This window comes from Cottoperca gobio, chromosome 3 (genome assembly GCF_900634415.1).
Source record: "Cottoperca gobio chromosome 3, fCotGob3.1, whole genome shotgun sequence".
NCBI classification, from domain to species: domain Eukaryota; kingdom Metazoa; phylum Chordata; class Actinopteri; order Perciformes; family Bovichtidae; genus Cottoperca; species Cottoperca gobio.
In genome coordinates, this window is record NC_041357.1 from 21,460,860 (window position 1) to 21,482,479 (window position 21,620).

The 21,620-nt window shown below is 42.3% G+C and overlaps 1 protein-coding gene across 2 annotated transcripts in view; it reads left to right on the plus strand.

Moving 5' to 3' along the window:
* Nucleotides 1-21,620, plus strand: part of furina (furin (paired basic amino acid cleaving enzyme) a) — a 74,047-nt gene that overhangs the window by 44,088 nt on the left and 8,339 nt on the right. For both annotated transcript variants that reach the window (XM_029426265.1, XM_029426275.1), the window contains exons 4-10: nucleotides 754-849; nucleotides 3,444-3,572; nucleotides 3,857-3,933; nucleotides 11,359-11,447; nucleotides 17,688-17,860; nucleotides 19,008-19,220; nucleotides 20,686-20,786. In XM_029426265.1, the coding sequence (XP_029282125.1) occupies nucleotides 754-849; nucleotides 3,444-3,572; nucleotides 3,857-3,933; nucleotides 11,359-11,447; nucleotides 17,688-17,860; nucleotides 19,008-19,220; nucleotides 20,686-20,786 (878 nt within the window). The remainder of the gene's footprint in view (nucleotides 1-753; nucleotides 850-3,443; nucleotides 3,573-3,856; nucleotides 3,934-11,358; nucleotides 11,448-17,687; nucleotides 17,861-19,007; nucleotides 19,221-20,685; nucleotides 20,787-21,620) is intronic.

Here is a 21,620-nt window from a genome sequence, read left to right on the forward strand (position 1 = left end):
GAAAGCGTTGAATTGGCAGCACTTAAGTGTAGCTACTAATGTGACCTTCATTACTTCTTTCCTTTTTTACTCTTGTGTCTCTAGTGATGTGCAGAGAGAGAGAGAGAGAGAGAGAGGGGTGCGCTGTGATGTGGATGTCCTTCACATCAGGTGCTCCGTCCTTGCGGCTGGCTGTTCTGTCTTCCGCCTCTGACATTTTCTTCTCTGTTCTCGTCTACTCGGGGTTTTTTGTTGTTGTTGTTGCTGTACAGCGAGCACAACTCTGCGGCGGGAGTGAGAAGCAGGGTTATTTTCACTGTATGCATTCTGCTTCTATCAACACTTTGTGTAGGAGCTCGCACATTAGAACAGCCTACTGCAGACTTTTGTGTTGCACTGTATGTGTACACCCTGCGGGTATAATGTTAGTGTGCTGTGCATACATGTTCAGGTGTACCCCAAGCACAACAGCTCCTGGTGCATCACATTTTACACTAATCCAGAATCTTTAATTAGTCCCGGGCTACTCCTGGAGTTCATCGGCAAGTCTCATTAGTTTGGAGTCCGCGATACCCCTGTGCCTCTAATCTCACTCTGCTGTCGTCCCGCTGAGAAGTTGGATCTCGGTTAATTCATTTGACATGTTAACCCTCGTGTCTAACACACTTAATTATTTCTTGTTCTGCAGTAACCTTTGTGGCTGGAGTGTTTTTTCTCTGCACAGCAGTTTGTATTGCCAATTCCTGCATCTGTGTTTGTGCCGTCCTTGTTTAGGTGACCTGGGCCGAGCAACAAGTGTCGAAACGGAGGAAAAAGAGGGATGTCTTCCAAGAACCGTTGGATCCCAAATTCAGAGACCAGTGGTACCTGGTGAGTGGGAACGCTGCTGAACGGAAACTTCCTTGAACAAAAAGCTGTGTTGTCTTTTTTTTTTGTGTGTGTGTATGTGTGGGACATAATTTAGCGCCGCACGCACAGTAGTTGAGCCTTTTATCCACCCAAAGTCAATGCACGTAATTAAATTTGGGGATGTGATGTTTCCCACGGGTCAAAAGACAAGCTTGTATGAATCCAATATGCCATCTATGTGCAAACATGCTCTTCTTGTCTTGTTTGCAGAACACGAAGCACAAGTCTGAGTGACTTCACCTGGAATATTCAGCTTGAACAATAGCATGCGTGCAAACACAAGAGTGCCTTTTATTTCTGAACTGCATGCTTTTTAAAGTCGGTGGTTTTCTTTAGTCCACAAAGGGAGAAGGCGGCGGAAGAGACAGAGGTGATTCACCTTGAATCGCTCTTGTTCTCGGTTGATTGATTTTTCCGTTTGACTTGAAGAATGTCACTGATACGCTGGCCTTTTTAAAAGCAGCCGAGATTTTCTTTTCGGCTCCGCTCTTCCTTCAATTACTCTTAGGTGCTTCAGGCGGAAGAAAATTCATGGTGATGCAAAACAGACTTGCATCAGCAGTTGTTCAAAATGTCTGCGCTTTAACAGAGACGGACTGACTTCCCCAGTGTGTTTGAGTCGTTAGAGGCAACTTGAAAGGCAAATGAGTAGATAAGAGCCGACTGCCTGGTTGTATTAGTGTTACTAGATGTAATAGATTCTGCTATACGTTCACAACAGTTCTTAGATTTTCACTGATAACAAAACTGCCTGTGTTTGATATGGAAGAGTTTTGTGCAAAATGTAATAGCGTTCTAAATATCTTTAATGGCTGCAGCTTAATCTGTCAATTATTTTATTGATTAATCCTTTTGTCTCTAATGTTTTTAAATACCGAAAGATATTTCACTGACTATCATACATCATATAACAATAGTTGCTGTTAATTCTCTGTCGATCAACTAATTGATTAATCGTTGCAGCTCTATCATCTTTGCTGGCACTTTGGGAAATAACCAATGTTTTACGAAAGGAAACCGTTAAAAAAATTACTAAAAGATACTGTGCTGATATTTATGAATACGATACACATACTTGATTTCTATTTTTAAGTCTGTGTGGGCATCCCATGAGATTGTAAAGCTCATTAAAACACCAAAAGACATGAAAACTGGAGCAACACGTTTGCTAATCTCAGATCCTCTCCCACTATTGGGATCAGCTGAGCTTTGAGCAGAATATAAATGTCCCATTGTCAAAAACAGTGCATGTGAACATTTAGCATGTTAGGGTTAGCATTGATCAAGATGAAGCTGATGGTTGCGGACGGGTCATAAACTGTCCAAATATCTACAGTTACAGAAATCTTTGAGATGTTTTTCTCTCATTATCGAAATACATTCTGTGTTTTTGTGAGTTTATCGTGAGAGTGTTCAGAAGGGCAAAGATGTAGCAAAGGTTTTCAGGTTGCAGGAATGTGCTGCCGCTCTCTCCCTGCAGGAAATAAGCATGTGCCTCATTAAAAGTGAACCCGGCTGGCCAGGGGAGAGACTGAGTGGGTTTGTTAGCAGGGTGTCCTCGATAAACGGCTAATGGTCAGCATCTGGTCTTACAATGAATATTTCATATATTCCTGATATTTATCTAAATGATGAGACATGATACATTATGGTCAAGCCTCAAAGCAGAGCTGCAGATAGTGTATGCTCACAGGCTCGACATGTCGGTGTGCAGAAGCAACGCTGTCATTAACGAAGAAAATAACTTGATGAGCATAATTTCAAATTAAACCTTGCTCTCAGATTTATTATACACGTGGCGTTTTAGCCACAGAGGACCTTTTTCAATTTGATCAGCATTGCCGATCACAACATTCAGCTTTAATTGAACAAACCTCAACCTCTCTAATGGACTGCATTTATAAAGGTCTGAAATATAAGAGGAAAATGTGTCTGGTGGTGCATCAGTCACATTATATTTAGCCGACGATGCACTTTGAAAAGAAGAGCTTTGAACTTGATGAAAGCAGGACATGTCTTTTGACTAAAGGTCAAGTTGAATGTCAAAAAGCATACAGAATGATTAGTGTGTCATGATCCAGTTCACCTGTGCTTTGCTTGGTACTAATAATAAATGCAGTATGGCATTGATGCTTTCAGGGTAGAGATACTCTGTATAACATTGCAATACCAACCTCTCCTCATTGAGAAACTTTAGGAAGAACTAGAGAAATCCCTACTGAGAAACGTGCTAATATTACTAATGCTAATATTACCAGCAGTAGCTGTGTTGCTGAGGCCACACATGAGCTTCCTGTAAGGATAAAGTTCAATAAGATGCTTCAGTTCCTCATCAAATGTCTTAAATCAGGGCTCTTCAATGTTTTTCCGGCATATTTCAAGAAAGAATAACTGTTCTGTCGTTGCCCTCTTGCAGTAACTCTGAGACCCCCATACCTTATGATTGTTTTGTAGAGTAAGCCCTTCCAAATGAAGTTAAGAACAATCTTGTCAGCACTCGGGTGTCTCTCAGATAATTAAATTCCATCTAAGTGACTTGCTTTCTCCATCCTCAGTACAACAGCAACCACCGTGACTTGAATGCCAAATCTGCGTGGCAGTTGGGCTACACAGGTAAAGGGGTGGTGGTGTCCATCCTGGATGATGGAATAGAGAAGAACCATCCTGACTTAATGCAGAACTATGTGAGTATAACTCCTAAATGAAACATTATGTTATCCAAGAAGAGGCTGCGACTGCAGCAGCAAACAGAATAAAGATAACAACAGAGTAAATAGAGCTGACTTTCAATTAAAGATAGTGTCTCCTTTTTATTTGTGCTAAAACTCAGGGGCTGATGGATTTTTAATAATAATTTCTGTGCAGACGGAGGTTAAGGTTTTAACTTTTGCAGATAGATTTGGATACTTGAACGTGCCAAACTGACCTCTGCCTCTGACTCTAACAGCTTATCTGCATCTTTTTTTAGGACCCAGATGCCAGCTACGATGTCAATGATGGCGACCCAGATCCTCAGCCTCGATACACGCAGCTTAATGACAACAGGTAAAATCTATTTCCACTCTTCTCTGTCTGTTGGCTTGCCCTGGAAACATCCATCTGTGTCTAATCGCTTGAGGGTACATGTCAGGATAAAATATCACTTGTTCTTTAATTTGTTCCCCTCACGGTCTTATAGCTGACAACTTGTAAAAAAAAAAAAAAAAGCTTATTGCTGGGGCACCATTTATGGGAACACAACTAAAGTCCATAGCCTATGGGCTTTGTCCAGCAGATTTAGATTTTCTGCCATTTAACAGTTTTACTTTCCAAAAATGGGTAATTACTATGAGGGAATCCTGCCCCCAACTCATAGTCTGCTGATTTGCTCTGGCCTGTTAAATCACACGGGCGCCACCCGCCCATGTTTCTAGCCTGAGTAGAGTAAATCTACACTAGGATTAAGGTATTGTATGAAGAAAACGGCTTTATTGCAGTAGCCTCTGCAGATGGCATTAGGAGTTGTTTAGCACCACAGTGATGTCTTGCAGAGAATTGATTAAATGAAGTTAATCAGCATTAATGAAACCGAGCAAATCTCTTGGCTCTGGAGGGCCCTAGCTCGTCTTCCTTCATTCCCACCGCATGCCTCCCGTCTGACATTAATTTCTGATTCGCTGTAATCTGCTGTTTGTGGGCCACTAGCTTGAGAGGCTTTTTTAGACAGAGGCTCACCATGATTACTGGTGATAGGCAGGGAAGATTATAGTTAGGCAGGGATGGAAATCAAACGTCCCCATCTGAGACGGGGGGCCAGCAGCGGGCACCATGAATATGGAGGCCAGAGGGATGCACACACATTGTAACTATGGCAATGCTGTATCAACTCCTTAAAGGCTTTGTGGAACATATAAGAGGTGGAGGCTGATTGTAGAGGCTGTGTAATTGTTTTCGTACTCAAAATAGAGAACACTACTTTAGGGCAGAACCACCCACACACACACAAACAGAATTATCAGTAAAAGTTTTGATACGCACGGAAACAGTGCAGACGGTATGCCGTAGCGTTCTTCATTCAGCACAGTGTGTTTTTAAGATTCTATGCCACTGCCTAAAACTGTTTTCACCGTCACCATCAACAAAGCCCTAAATGGTGTAATTTTGTGTGGAAGAATGTGGAAGAACATCCCTCCAGCGCCACAGATCCACAATCTATGCCAAGGCACGCTTAAGCTCCTCTGGTGGCTCATAGTGGCCCAGAGCCCAGCTAAAACACTTGCTATTGATGTTTCCACCTTTTGGCTGCCCCTGTTTCTAAACCTCGCTCACCTCCGCCGTTATCTCTTGCCACCCAGCTCTCCGTGTCTTCCTCCTTCCTTTTTATGTGTGTGTGTGTGTGTGTTTGTGCCTAATTCTCTCACTTTACAGTGGGTTGGTGCAGATGCATGTGTAAACAACCTGTGGGCGGGCATAGAACTGCGTAAGGTTGTGTAAGACTGTAAGTGTCTGTTCCCTGCAGAAAGCCCAACTCTGTTCAACTCCACAAGGCCACCTTTCTTTCCAAGCATACGGGAAGCAGTGAGGATGGCTCAGTAGCAATGTGGCCATTCACCCTCATGTTTATCTAAGACGGCATGTGATCTAGATGTTTCCCTTTCCAGGGTTTCTTCCCTCTGCCTCCTATCAGGATGGTTTCCAAATGTGCATTTTCTGGATTAAACCTGGCCCAACTGGCATGGAGTCTTTATTTATTTTTCTGATTAGATTAGATCACACTATTCAACATGTGCAATGCATGTGTAGAATTGTTCTGGTGATTATGATGCCCATAAAAAAACAAGTTAATCTGCACAAAAAAGGCTGCGGTGTAGACCGACTACACATGTAAACTCGGGATGGAGGGACCTATTTAACAGTACTGCACCAGACCCTACATTATTCTCTCCCTAGACAATGTGTTCATATTGCTCTCCCTTACCTTTTTGTCCTGAAGGCCAGCCCATTAGTAACCTGGCAGAACCATTAACAGACTTAAAGTGCAGAGCACAACAGTTGTTCAAATGTACCTTTGTGGTTCAGTGCAGCCCAGAGACTAATGAACAGCAAACCCCACTATCCAGGGCCTGAAGAGGCTCAATGATTTTTCAAAAGTAATTAAGCTAATGTGAGAGAAACAAATTCAATTGAATGAAAGATGTCGTGTGCGAGAAGAAGGTGAAGATAAAAAAAGAGCAATGCAATGTTGGACATGTTTACATATGTCACTGCAATGGCAGACCTTGCACGCATAAATGGTTATGCTTTGATGGAGCTCTCAAATGAGTTAATGTACAACGATACGGATACTTTTTGATTAAAATGTTAATGACATTTTTGATTGGGTTTTAAAATGTTGATCCCAAAAGCCATGATTTAATAATAGTGTAGTGTTTTTGGGTTACATGTCCTTTTAGCCATCTTGTTGAAAAGTCACACGTTTTCATAAATCACAATCTTCACGAGCCAAATTTAGAACGGGTCTAGTATCACCTATCATTCGTGGCACCCTAGAGGATTGCTGTTTACAAAGCACAAGAAAACCTGCAGCATCATTTCTTTATATAATGAGCCAAAAGAAAGCTGCTTTTGTGCCATTTCTCTTTTTCGTTATGCACTGTTGGCCATGCTTCGGTTTGGGTGAACACTTTCCCCGTCTTTGCACTACATCTGTATGACAATAGCATGTCTCTTTAGCTAGCCTCCAGAGAGTGGTGGTTTAGGTTCTGCACAGTGATAATGGTTCTGCCAGCTGTGGGTATGAATACTGATCGTGTTGTTGGCCTCGGGCCTGCAGCCGACTTGTTGCTGTAACCTGAGTTAGTCTCTGCCTAGAATCTGCCACGGGGCATGCTGTCTCTGTAATAGGAACAAGACTTTACTGAAATTGGTCTTTGTTCACCTTAATCTCCTATTACCACCCTTGTGTATGACAACAATGTATCAGATGTAAAAGGCTTTGAAGCTCATTCAAGACTCTCCTGTTTCTTTTTCCAAGAAGTGAGTGACTTTTTCAATTAAGGTTTTGTCGAGACGGATTAGTGGCATGAAAGTGTTTTAAATAAAAAGCACATGTTGTTCACACTCTAACTGCTGTGGTAAGTGTGTTGAGATGAAAACTGATGCTGTAAGCAGTACAGGTATGAACCTTTAGTCTTTAAATTGACAGTTTACATTCTGTTGGTAATGTGGCAAACACCCACACTAATAGACGGTTGCTTCCTTGCGGTTTGTTTTGGTCAGCTGGAAGCTCGTCTTCATTAGATCAGTGGAGTATTTATTGTATCTCGGCATGTGTTGTGTCTAGACACGACAAGGAGAAGCACAACATGATGATGGTTGAGATGAATGGAAAGCTTTTTTTAAAGCGATATTTCATTTATGTAAAAATAAATATCCTTTTGCTCAAGTAATTGCATTTGTGTATACTATATTAATTTTCATAACACGCATATCTGAAAAAATCTACCCAAACAACTTTTTTGTAGTTTTAATAAAAAAAACTAAACTACTTGCCAACTTTTATGTCCAGCAAGTAGGGATGGAAATGAATAAGATTGACATGATTTAATCAAATCACAAATTATACAACTGTCTCAGTGTGCTTTACAGACTGTACAGGTTACGACACCCTCTGTCCTTAGATCCTCGCATCACACAAGGAAAAACTTCCTAAAAGAAACCCCATAATTAAAGGGGGGAAACATGAAAGAAACCTCAGGGAGAGCAACTGAGGAGGGATCCCTCTCCCAGGACAGACAGACGTGCAATAGATGTCGTGTGTACAGAATAAACAACATAGTACAAATACAACATTTGACAGAAATTATGTTGTGTTGAAAAAAGAGAAAGTTTGGATGAATCCAGGAAAATGTCAAAAAGGCTTCCCGGTGTCCAGCAGGACCAGGGCAGCAGGCGCAGCCACGACTCCTGACCCGGTGTCCAGCAGGACCAGGGCAGCAGGCGCAGCCACGACTCCTGACCCGGTGTCCAGCAGGACCAGGGCAGCAGGCGCAGCCACGACTCCTGACCCGGTGTCCAGCAGGACCAGGGCAGCAGGCGCAGCCACGACTCCTGATCCTGACGTAAAGTTAATCATTATTGATCCGATTCTTTATCGATTCCTGATAAATGGTTCAGGGTTGTTAAAGAGTACATACAGGTTTATTCGTGGTACAATTTCTGAGCATTTATTTTCTCTCTGCCATGGCTCCGGTCCCAAACTGAAATAAATATCATACAGCCTGTTGGAAAGCGTTGCTGAGAGGAATCAATGGTCACAAAGTCGTGCCATTCCAAGGAATCGGACAACCGCTCACGGGAACGGGTTCTCATTTCCCATCCCTACCGGCAAGTTTGTTTAGTTTTAAGATGATCAAAGAGTCAAGTAAAACTCTTTACAGAAAATAATCGTATAAAACATCTTCTATATCCTTCCGTGATATCTCACTTCTTGATTTGGGCACTACAGCGTGCTTAAGTTGTTTCATATAGGAAGTAACTTTGCAATTAAGGGAGTTGAATGAAGACTTCTCTGTTATCTAGGAACTGAAGTCTGAGAGTCCTTCAGTGTGTCAGGGAATCTATTAGGTACATATTACAGCAGGGATCATTAATCTGCGTGACGTGTTAACAATGCTGTACTTGTAGTGACAGACAGCTCTTTGTCCCTGCGGACAATGTCTGTTTCACTGGAGCACTTCATGTGATGATCTCCTGCGCTGTGCTGTCACCTCTTTAGCCTCCTCTCTAAACTCTGGGCCTGGAGGATGAATCCAGGTTTGGTTTCATGTGATGTCAGCCTTGTCAGAACAGCAGATAAGTAGAAATGTGTGCATACGGACAAATTGAGGACGTGAGTCGTACCTTAGCCTCATTGCCAGAAGCCCGGCAGCTCCCTTTGAAATTAACAGTAACCAATTTAATGAAGCATTATAATGGTGTGTGTGTGTGTGTGTAAGGGTGTTGTGATGAACAATGTTATGTCAAGGCCAGAGCAGCGTCAAAATTTTATTTTGTATAGAGCACAACATTAATTCATACTTGTTTTTATTATGAATACATTTCACACTTTATTTTGTGCTCCAGCTGGACTGCTGTAATGTGGTTTCAGATCAGAAAAACTAATTAGGTTGATTGGCTGACAATTTAGGTTTGGTAGAATGAAACGGGGCGAGATGAAAGGATTAGCTGGTCAGTTGAGAGACATAAAAGTAAGTTTGTGTCATTTATACGTTTCTCACTTTTCTACGATGTTATAGAATATCTTTTGTTTGAATAAAATGCAGGGAGCAGGCTGCTATCACAAGAACATTTCACAAAAGTGTTTGACCCACCGATGCACTCTTCTTCACATTGACCTCAACAGTGGGTTGGAGCAGTAAAAGGATATCTTCTTGTATCCGTTTTATCACTCCCAGGAAAAATCGCTCCCAAAAGCCTGATTATGCAAGTCTTTTTTGCATAATCAGATTCTGAAAGCCCGAGCTTCACCTCCGTAGCAGCATTTGTATTCTCTGAATCAGTCGACCATGTAAGTGACTGTAATGAATGTGTCAAAAGAAGATTTGGAAAACGTCTCTGTTGAACACTGGAGGTATAAGCCCGTGCATGCCAGGCATCCCAACGCAGACACCTGAGCTGCTCCTTATCATCCGCTGCATCACAAACACAGAGGCTGTAGGACAAACGCCTCCCAAAGTCAACAGGCCAGCACTTCCAGGAATGTCGAGATAAGGTTCATTGGAAATGTCCAGATGACATTTGTGTGTGTTTGCGTGTGTGTTTACTTACTATAAAGATGTTTTATTAGCATGCTGCAGATGAGCCTCTGACTCCATCTAACTGACGTCCTGTGACACGTTAAGAGATGCGGTGCCAATGTTGACTGTGGCATTGGCATTAACCTCTGCCCTCTGAGCTCATCAGCGTGTCTGAAGAGATCTCAAGGGGCCAGCAGATGAATTACAATTCTCTGACCTATCATTATGCCTGTGTCTTTAACGAAAGCAGAAGTCTTAAAGGTTAATAAAGATAGTTAGTCAAATAAATACGGATTATGGCTTCTGTGACCGCTGACCTCTATTGGGAACAGTTTAAATTGCACTTCAATTTAGGTGATTAATGAGTTATTTTAAAAGGGGCTAGATACAAAATTCTATGATTGAAGAATTGCCTGCACACAGCTCTCAACATGGACATGGCTGAGCAGCAAAGGGTGCTAACAACGCAAACAGTGCAAACAACGGCAATAGTGCTAACGGAGGGTGAGCGTTCCGCTTCCATGACGGCGCTGTGCGTTATCAACACTAACGGGCGCCGTATGACTGCAGAGCGGCAGCCATTAGCTAGCCAGTGGGACACACACACAGGGACTCACGTACACTTGCATGGACACATGGCCGGTCCGGCTACGTAAACAAAGCACAGGGAAGCTCAGTTAAACACATACACACACACACACACACACGTAAGGGGGGAAGGTGACGACTTCATGCTCTGCTCAGGACGACATTACTCCACTATAGCTTTACAAAGCAAATAGCTGTTTGCTGCTATATTAATGTTCTAAATGTTGTGTGTACCTTTTAATACTCAATTTATAATAACTGCACATTTGGCAGGCTACCTTCAGATTAAATGCCCATATCCTGTCTGTGTCACGGGAGGATGTCTGCTGCTGATGTGGTGTTTTGATTCTCGTGTTTTTGGTTTGGCTGGATACCCAGAGTGCTTTAATATGAGCCTGCTGGCGTAGATGGTTCCTTCAGTAGTGAATGTCCACTGTTTCTGTTGTTTCCTGATGCGGCACACAGTGTTGCCCTGGCTCCAGCATTCCTGTCTGGGAATGGCTGCACTCCAGTGGGGATTGCGCCATGGTTTGAAAAGCATCCATATGGCAGACCAGGGGAATGCACCTGACTGGAATGTGATGATCAGCCCCTCTGCAGCGGCTTCTTGGATCTCTACACTACACTGCCTGGAGCTAGATCTTACTACAGAGGTTCAGGCTTAATGAAAGACCCATTGTGAAAATGGCAAATCTAATTCTTAATTTCCTCCCATGTGTGACGATAGCATGTCATCTTATTTTCTCTTTTCCCTTCACTTGAATCAGACACCATAGGCGTTCCAAAGTTAGTAATGCTAGAAGCCCATAGATAATGTACATAGATCTCCACTCATGGCTGAATGTTTTCTTATAGACAAAAGGGAATTCTGATTTATTTAAAGGAATCAAAGCCAAGAACCTGTCTCCACAAGTTTGTTTTGTCTTGGTCTACAGCTCGATCTCTGTGCAGGAAGGAGCACATTCTCTCACAACCAAAACGTTGTTAGACATGTACACTACCTGTCTGTGTATAGACAGGGAAATGCTGTGTTATTAGGTGGATGACACTTACAAGGAGAAGCAGTTTCCTTACACACACCTCTCACTTTCTTCCTTGTCTCCAGGCATGGAACACGATGTGCAGGAGAAGTGGCAGCGGTAGCCAACAATGGGATCTGTGGAGTCGGTGTGGCCTACAATGCCAAGATTGGAGGTAAGGTCAAATAAAGATAGGTGGATGATTGATTAGATCTCACAGGGGCCAGGCCTTAGTTTCATCTCTGTTTTTCTTTTTTGACTGCCGGAATAGTTGAAATACTTGTTCTGCAGCGCCAGTGTTATTTTCAGTCGATTTCCCAGGCACAGCATGCCACTGACTCTTTCTGAGCATCACCACAGTTTTGATGTGGATTGCCAATTCTCTAACTGTATTGGTTTTGCATGGAGTAACAGTATTGAAAAAGCACAGTGGTATGCAGTTTCTGAAATGATTTGGTACCATAGCCTTTAGGGAATCTGTGTCAATTTAATGTTGCTTTAATGTAGAATTTACTGCTCTTGGCTTGTACTCAAGTTGAACAAAAATGGTTGATGTTACTCACTTCTAATGTTCCAGTATGTATTGTAAATTGGTGCAGACAAAACACAATATACACCCTTCAATAAACGGTACAAAATGTACCTGACAAACTGCTAACTCATAGAGACGGCCAGTTGTGCTGGTGGTGTCTCTTAAGGCCCAGGCACACAAAACAGACATTAAACTAGTGGCGACAGAAGACTATTACATCGGTTCACGTTGCTCACGTTGCCACATGGCCAAAAAGTCGCATTTGGACACACAGCAAACCAGCACGTACGTTCTTAATATGAGAGAGGAAATAATTCTTAATAATAGCAGGCAGCGGTAGTCTGTATTAGTCGTTAAAGTATACCTGAAGACCTATGACTGTAAATATACAAGCCGTTGTTATGACACACACATAAAAACAAAGCAGCGTTTGAAGACCATTTTCACACCACTCGCACTCAACACTTCATTCCAGTTGGCCGTGTCGTTGTGAAAATATCCGTGTATATGAATGATCAGATAAAATAGGAGAAAAACAAATCTGTGTGCCCTCTTCACTTCAGTCGTTTGTTTGTTTTCCTCACGTCCGTTTCTCTTCTCGTGCACTGATTCGCCCGAACTGAACAGTGATTTATTTTGTGGAGACCGAAAAGTGCTGATGGCGCAGGACACACTGCAAAAACTAGGCCGACAGACGCTCTCCGACGGCCGCTAATGCTTAAAGAAGTGAAAGGAAGAGCCTCAGAGCTTGACCGTAGTACTATTGCCAATTTAAAAACACTGTCTGTAGAGTTTGTTGAAGGAAAAACACCCACTTTGAGATTTGATGTGGCAGGCTCCCCCCCCTCCTGTGATGTCAGCCCCTGATGCTCTCGAGCGATGCGTGCTTCAAACTTGATTGTGTCACTCTAGCCAATGACATGTCATCACCCAGTGTCTGTTACACTCACATTATGTGCATGCAGAGGGTTGATAAGTTTCACCTTCCCATGTTTTTATTTAAGAAGGTTCTCCATTGAAAAATATCTCTCTCGCTCTCACCTTCTCGCCACCTTCTCTCGCCCTTCTCTCGCTCTCACCTTCTCTCGCCTCACCTTCTCTCGCTCCACCTTCTCTCGCTCTCACCTTCTCTCGCTCTCACCTTCTCTCGCAACCCACCTGCTCTCCTAACCTTCTCTCTACCTTCTCTCTCATTCCGCTCATCAGCTCACAAGTCGCACGCTTACCCTGCGCGCACTCCACCGCTCTCAGCAATCTAGCGCACCCTCGCAGCGAGCACGCACCTGGAGAGAAAAGGACGATGAGCGCGACCGAACGGCACGCTCACCTGGCGCGCGCGAAAAGGCGGGTCTCAAAGGGCGCGAGAGCGACGCTTCGCACACGGCGAAACCGGCGAGACAGGGCGCGAAGGCGAGAGAGCGAGAGAGCGCGGAGGAGCGAGCGAAGAGGGAGCGAGAGAGAGCGGGCGCGAAACGAGAGAGCAGAGAGAGAGCGAGAGAGCAAGAGCGCGCGACACCAGCGCGCGCGAAAAGGACGAGAGAGAGCGAAAGGAGAGCGCGAAGAGAGAGAGAAAAGGCGAGAGAGAAAGAGAGAGCGCACGAGCGCGCAAGGGAGAGAGCGAAAGGAGAGAGAGAAAAGGAGCGCGAGAGAAGAGAGAGAGAGCGCACAGAAGCGCGAGAGAGAGCAAAGCGAGAGAGAGAGAGAGAGCGAGAGAGGCGAGAGAGCGAGCGAGCGAAAGGGAGCGCGAGAAAGAGAGAAACGAGAGAGCGAAAGGAGAGAGAGAGGAGAGAGAGAGAGCGAGAGGAGAGAGAGAGAGAAAAGAGAGAGAGAGAGAGAGACGCGAGAGAGCGAGAGAGAGAGAGAGAGAGAGAGAGAGAGAGAGGAGAGCGAGCGCAACGCGAGAGAGAGAATCTCGAGGAGAGAAGGAGAGCGAGAGAGCACAACCCTCTCGCGTCTAGCTAGCGCTCTGATCTAACTCTCTATCTCCTCTCTCTCTCTCCTCTCTCTCTCTCTCTCTCTCTCTCTCTCTCTCTCTCACACCCTCTCTCTCTCTCTCACACCCTCTCTCTCTCTCTCACACCTTCTCTCACCTTCTCTCATTCTTAGTCAATCAACATAAAAATAAACGGCAAGTACTTTGATAATTGATCATTTTTCAGGCAGAATGCCAAACATATTACCTTCTAGTAGTAGCTTCTCAAATGTGAGGAATTGCTTTTTATCTTTGTAAAAATGAATAATTCAGACCTCACCTCAAATTGTAATGGCCATTTTTTACTTTAATCTAGACTCTATTTTCTTGTTAAATGATTAATGGATTAGCTGAAAAATAAATGGCAGCTTTATTGACATTATTCGTTTGGCCTGATAGAGATCAGACTTTGACTGCAATGCCACAATCAATGGCAAATCATAATTAAAAGATTAAAATAACAGTTGAGTTTAAGATCATCAGTCTGCGTCAACTACAAAAACAGATGCGAGAATCTGCTCATTTATGAGAAGATACAAAATATGTGAGAATGGCAAAATATTGTGAAATATTAATTTGTTTGTTCTAAAAAGGGTTTTGCACCCTGATGAGTTGTTTTGCTTCTGCCTACAGGGAAGGAACAGTTTTTGTAGTTTCTGTTCCCATTCTTCAAAGGAAGCCTTTTGATTTATTTGTATTTTCTTTCTCCATTGTAAACAGCTCATTTTTATTATTTGATGTTTTATTTGAGCTTTTTCTCCCACTATTATTCTAAAATTGAAGCCACATTAAATTCAGGATTACAGTTAGTTGTTAGTATGGTCACATCACTAGTGCACATGTTTCATTATTTTCTTTGCTTATTTCTCATTCGTCTGCAGAGGATGTGTTGTAATGTCTGACTCCAGGCTCGCGTTGTCCTTTATCCCAGTGCATGCTCCATCTCATCTCCTCTCAGCTTATCTCAATACCTCCTGCCTACTTCTAGTCATAAAGTTTGAACCCCGTCAGAATAGAATCATAACTCTTTTTTTGATCATTCCAGATGGTAAGACGGTATATACTGCACGGCATTTAGCCTTTCTATAATAACATGTGGGCTGTGTGTGATCGTGGAGGTGGAGCAGGAGGTGGCACGATGTTGTGTTTTTATCCACACTCAAGGATCTTTTCCAACAAAGAACAGAAACTACAAACAAATTTCCTTTTCCATTACAGCTCGAAAGCTGTGAAGCTTAGCTAAATCAAGACAAGGGAAATAACTTTTTGTGGTCTGAAATTGTTTCTCAATGTTCTGAGTCGCTGATGGCACGGACAGCTCCACAGAACATGTTTCAAGATAAACTTTTGAGTCGACTGTATTGCCTGTGAGATTAGATTACCGTCACACATTGCAAAACATTGATTTGAAAGGATGTTTCAGAGATTTGTAGTGTAAATGAAAACATTACACTGCAAACATTGTAAAAGTGAAGCAATGATTTAATTCAAATAGTTTCAAATGTTTGTATCCTATTTTTCAGTTTTTAAACCATATTTTACACTTTCAAAACTTTCTTCTAACAGTTTTAATGTCGTATATGTGACAGTAATCTAACCTAATAATTGCCAGGTGTAAGGTTAAAGTATGAAATTTCCCCCAGACACAAGTTAGTGAAAGGCCAAATATTCACTGAACATTAAACTGACGCGTACGCAGCACGGCAACACACGGGAGTCCTACAAAAGCTCTAAGCTGGAAGCCCGACAGACAAACGGCCTTCCCCAGAACATCAGAAACAAAAGGCAGGAACTCAAACTGTCATGTTAAATCCAAAGCAGCAGGGCTTATTCAGGTCATCTTATTCATCTTGGTGTCCAGGGAGAATATATTGGGAAAGCAGAGGGAGCAGCACAAAAGCTTCTGTGACTCCTCAGCGCTCAAGATCACTTGAAACTTGACCCCATGCCACCTGCAGTTCTGTAGCTCATTACTCAGCTCTGGTGAAATATCAAACACACATTGGCTGGCTTGGATCTTCCAATACTCATCAGTTTTTCTTGGATAAAAGTAAAAGCAGTCCTTCAGGTGAACTGAAAAAAACCAGCAGCTCCAACAAAAGTACAATAAATTAAGCAATAGGTTGACATTGTCTGTTCAGAGCTGTTGTAATCCTTTGGGATTTGCACTTATTGGCTTTCTTGCCCAGAGTTAGACGAGATAATCGATACCACTTTGATATCTGTCCGTTAAGTTTTAGCCTGTAGCTTCATAGCAAACCACATCCAGTCTTTATGGTGAGCTAAGCTAACTGGCTGTAGCTTCATATTTGCTGTACAGACATAAGAGTTGTTTCATCTAACTAGGGTCACGAATCACAATAATACACGTTTTTTTCTGGTCATTCAATAAATAAGTAGTAAATACTCAACAAATGATAAGTACTGAGTGTTTTGTCCTTTGAATAAGACCTTTGGTGCAAAATTGCCATAACGGTTTCAAGTGAAATTATAGAGAGAAACAAAAACAATTATAATAAAGTATAATATATAATCATATTGAATTGTTGCCCAGCCCTACATTTAACTCTGCAAGAGTTAGAAGTATTATAGGATGCTCTGTACCTGCATGAAAAGAAAATCTCTTAAATTCTCACGTAGAGGGAAAATGTTCCAGACGGCATACTATCGTGTGTATATATGTTTGAACCAGCAGTTGTTCCATGTCTTTCACAAATGCAAAATTACCTTGAGCGTCAATATAATCTGAAAGTTATTGAGCGACTCATTATGTACTGTGCATATACTCAAACAAATTGACTAAACCTTGATGCACTATCAACATGGTCTCTGGCTTTTGGATTGGACAGATATTTTGGATGTGGGCTGGAGATACTCGAGTCTGCTCAGCGAATAACATGACCCTCTTGCAGAAGTGCATGCTGCCATGGAAACACAAGCAGCCTGTTTGATGCTTTTGGAGGACTTCAAAGAGCCAGTGCTTGGTTACTCTAACCCATATAGAGCGGCGTGGAGTAACGTGACCTGCAATGCATCATAGTGGGAAATTAGTTGATTTCTCACTACACTCTCTGCGGAGGAGCTTTAGGACAAGCATCCCACTCTCTCTATGCTTTATACTCTCTTGCGTTGTTGTGTGCGTGTTTATGTTTTATGTCTGGTACAGCACTTCATCAATATCCATTGATCTCAATGGACTTTGGGCTGAGTTGTTCACTTCTCTTGAAATAAGAGCGAGTCTGATTCAATTTATACTCTGACAGTTACATTAATTTCATCCAAGGGATAAAAACTAATGTTGTCTTTCATCTGTTTATCTGAAGTCTCAGAAGTCTGCTGCACACTTCACGAGGCAGTTTTACCCACAATGCAATTAATTTTGTTCCATTTCAGTTTTCTTTCAAACCAGCTCAAGCGCCAAAGCAAATCAATAGTAATGGCGTTGAATTACATGGTGGGGGGCCATAAGAAGGTCACAGTGGATACACAAATAACAAACACCAGCAGTGTGTGCTACAGCGCTTCATGTGAGCCGTACAAATGCACACAGACAATGTACAGCGTTGCGAACAACAGTGTAAATATGCCAATTCAACAACACCACAGCAGCATTGCTTTGTCCCGACACACGTCAAACCTAGCTGAACATGAGCAAACATTCAGATGCAACTACTGAGCTACATCACCATGAACTAAATTACTGAGCTGCAGACTAGAGGAACTGAATCCTGCAAGATTGTCAACACCTGCAGCACTTTTTGTGTGTGTGTGTGTGTGTGTGTGTGTGTGTTTTCACCGATCACTTTGGTTCTATTTTTATTAGTTTATTAGTTATGAGCTTATCATAAACAAGTAGTATGTATGCATGTACTAAGAAAACGTTTCTGTTTTGTCATCCGGTGTTTGAACAGGTGTGCGTATGCTGGACGGTGAGGTGACTGACATGGTGGAGGCCCAGTCCCTCAGTCTAAATCCCCAACACATCGACGTCTACAGCGCCAGCTGGGGCCCAGAGGATGACGGCAAAACTGTCGACGGACCTGCCAAACTCGCCAAAGAAGCTTTTCTGCGAGGAGTTACAGAGGTTTGTGTTTGTGTGAAACAGAAATTATTTAGTGTGTGTGTGGCGTCCTTTCAGCAGCTAGTAATTGAACTGTTCAAGCATAAGAGAACACAAGCGGGAAGAACAAAGCAATTTTTGACCCTGACAATTATGAAATGAAGGGAATGTCCTCTAAAAGCCACCAGGGAGGAAACATCTTGGAAAATGAATAGAAGCAGCTCTGAGAGAAATAGAGTATGAAAAGGTTTTCTTTGAATATTCATTGTTAGCGCTTCTTAAATTACCAACTCATCTTTTATCTCTCAGTCAGTGGGCATGTCATGTGTGAATTAAGTGTTTAAAAAAAACAATCCAACCCTTTTAATTACTTTACGAGCATCAGGCGTTCAAACACAGAGATTTTAGGGGGTCATTTTGAAAACTAGTCTGTCAGCGTTTAACAACATGGCAATCTGAATGTTACCAAACCAATCAGCTGTTGTTGATGGCAGCGCATCTTTTAAGGCACAGGACCATGTCGGATATGTAAAATGATTAAGTTAACATTAATAAGCATACAGAGCGGATCACAGCACAGGCGCTCACATCTGCACTCCATGAATAAACACATCCAGCCACACTAACGCTGACTCTTGTTAGAGAGCAGTAGGATTAGGACATGTGCCATAAGTTGATTGAAACCACTGACACTGACTACTAAGATAATTGCCAGTGCTGTCAGATGTTGGTGTGGGTGGTGCTCTGCTGGGTTTGATCAATGCAGAGAGAGAGATGGTTTCACTCGATACAATAAAGCGGCTCTTAGATGAAAATTATTGCACTTCAAAGACTGAGAGGTTGGATGATTTATCACAATGAGCTGTTGTCATTTCATACCTTTTTGTATTGCATTGCTGTCATGTGATATTTAGCTCTTTATAATTTACTGAGTGACCACCCCGGCCTCTGTGATGTATGCTGAGTTTTAATGGGCTCTTTTTGAAATGAGCCCTGAAATGAATTTGCCCTCCTATAATTGGGAGTCCTATGAAAGATTAAATGAGATTTTGTTCTTCTCTGGCTAGTGGTGGTCCAAGGCATAATTGAATGAATGAATGAAAGGGTCTGTGGTCTTTTTTTTTTTCTTTTTTTTTTTTCTGTTTGTCTGAATGTACTCCACGTCCTCCAGGGTCGTAGTGGTTTGGGCTCCATCTTTGTGTGGGCTTCTGGGAATGGAGGGAGGGAGATGGACAGCTGTAACTGCGACGGCTACACCAACAGCATCTACACCCTGTCCATCAGCAGCTCCACCCAGAACGGCAACGTCCCCTGGTACAGCGAGGCTTGCTCCTCCACCCTCGCCACCACCTATAGCTCGGGGAACCCTAAGGAGAAACAGATAGTGAGTTGTGTCTTTCTCTCATTCTCCTCCTCTCCTTGTGTCGCTCGCATCACCGGAGCTTCTGCTTCCATTTATGTGCCAGAAAGAAAAAGGTGAAGGCTATTTATTTCCAAGGTGAAAGAAAAGTTGGAACTACAGATTTATTGATTTTCAAAATAGTTGCAGTTAGACTTTGTGATTATCGGAGTAAATGACTCCTACATTTCCCTCTGGATGAATAAAGTATCTATCTATCTATCTATCTATCTATCTATCTAATTGTTACAGGTCCATAAATGCAACACATCCTGCAGGTTTATCCGAACCTGCAGTCTGGACCACAACATGGCTTCTTCATTCTGTCCTCCTTTTCTTCTTCTTCTCCATTCATTCAGTCTCGGACCATTAAATTATTATGAATAGTGAACGGCTGAAACTCCGTCTGGCAATCTGTTGCCGCTTAATATTCTTGTCACACTCTCAAAATCCTACACATGCACAGTCTTTCTTTTTCCAGCATACAGTCTCGCAGCCAGGGCAACTGGACAGACAGCTTTTGACATCTCCATGACATGTGGCTTGTCCCTTAATGCCTCAGTGCTGTACTCATTTAATTGTGCTGTCACTCATGAACCCAGGAATGAAGAGATGGAGTAGAAAAGAGTGGGTGGAACCTCTGGGGTTATGGAGGAGCTAATATCTTAATGTCTGATAAGGTTCTTTTTCACTTATATCATCCTTCTCTTTCAATTTAAAGTAAGGGAGATATAGGAAGCTCCTGAATGCATAATTGAAGCATTAAAGTCTGTTCTACCTGTGCGTTTATTATTCTGTTTAGTTTCTGGAGGCTCAACATTGGTCAGCACAGGGAGCGGAGTACACACTGCTTTTGTATCAGTTTAATTCAGTTGCATAGATTGACCTCCCCTTTAGGATTACACTGTGGGTGACTGGGGGCCTTTCACAAAGCAGCGTTTTGTAACCTTTATCCTTACCGAGATGCTTTGCTGAGTTCAAACTTGCCGGTTCTGCACCACCTTGTTTTGTATTCAAGCAGCTGCAGAAATTCACTCCTGGGAGCTGCCCACTACAACCACAGCCCTCTGCTGTGGGTCACTGGGGAGATTTCTAGTGGAGCATTTGATTTAAAAGGAGTCTTGCTCAAAGACAGGTAGTTGTTGAGAATGGGTGAGCATAAGTTATAGGAATTCCCTGCTTTAATTTTCCAGCTGGTGCAGGCAGCCACGCTGAGGACTTTTTGCTCTTAAGATTTCTGCCTCCAGCAAATACACGAGAGAGTAAACGTTGAAGTGATGGTGAATAACGTTATTTTGCTCATTTGAAAGAGGCAAATTCTAAGTTTTGAATTTAAATACAATGTGAATGTGTTTTTTTCTTTTATGCATAACATTTTATAGAAAAGGCATAGAATTTTTCTCCTCATTTTTGGCAGAGCTTTGTATTTTAGCCTGTTCGTCTTCCGTAGGTGACTACAGACCTCAAATCAAAATGCACAGACTCCCACACAGGCACCTCTGCCTCCGCGCCGCTGGCTGCCGGGATCATCGCTCTTGCCCTTGAGGCCAAGTAAGTGCTTATCACCATTTTCTCTGAGTCTTACCAAGCCTTCCAATTCTTTTCATCTTTACAGCCTCATCCTAACCTTCATCCATCTGCATAGTTCCCTATTTTCTTTTGAATAAAATCATTTAAATCCTATGGATAAGATCTAATTTGTAAAGAACAAACTCATAATCAGACTGTGTTGTAATTATTCTAGAAAAAGATTGGTCGTTTTCAGAACCTGCATATACGCAAAATAATTCAGAAAGTAGTTTAATTTAATGCCCCGCTCTTATCAGTGTCTATCACGAGGTTAGAATTTTCTAACTGCAAATTGGTCATTTAGTGGCAACAGGTAAAATAATTGTCTACCCTTTATTTTGCACAGACTTTTATAAGCCTGATCATAAATGTGAAACGCTTGTATTTAATCATGCTTTAACTGCAGGCACTTCTTGTTTATGCATCAATTCTGCTTGATTATCCCATTTTATGAATTACTTTTTAACCCATTTTGCCTGACAGACTTTTACAGTGCAATTACAAAATCAGCACTTATCATTCTTATGCAGTCACGCAGCACTAATGGGGAGACGTCAGAACAGTCCTGAAAAGGGAGTAATTAGTCTTGTGGCGGTGAGGTGACAGAAAAATGTTTGCAATTAGTAACAGATTTGATTTTAAAAAAAGTTGGTAAATAATATGCTTTATTTGACTAAATCCATCTGTGACCTCCTGTAACCAACGTTGTCCATTCTGTCCATGTGTGGCTGCATGACAGGACAAACATGGAACACTTTTTTAGGTTTTCTCTTTTTAAATAGACATTGACTTCAAACACATGTTGACTGAAGATTT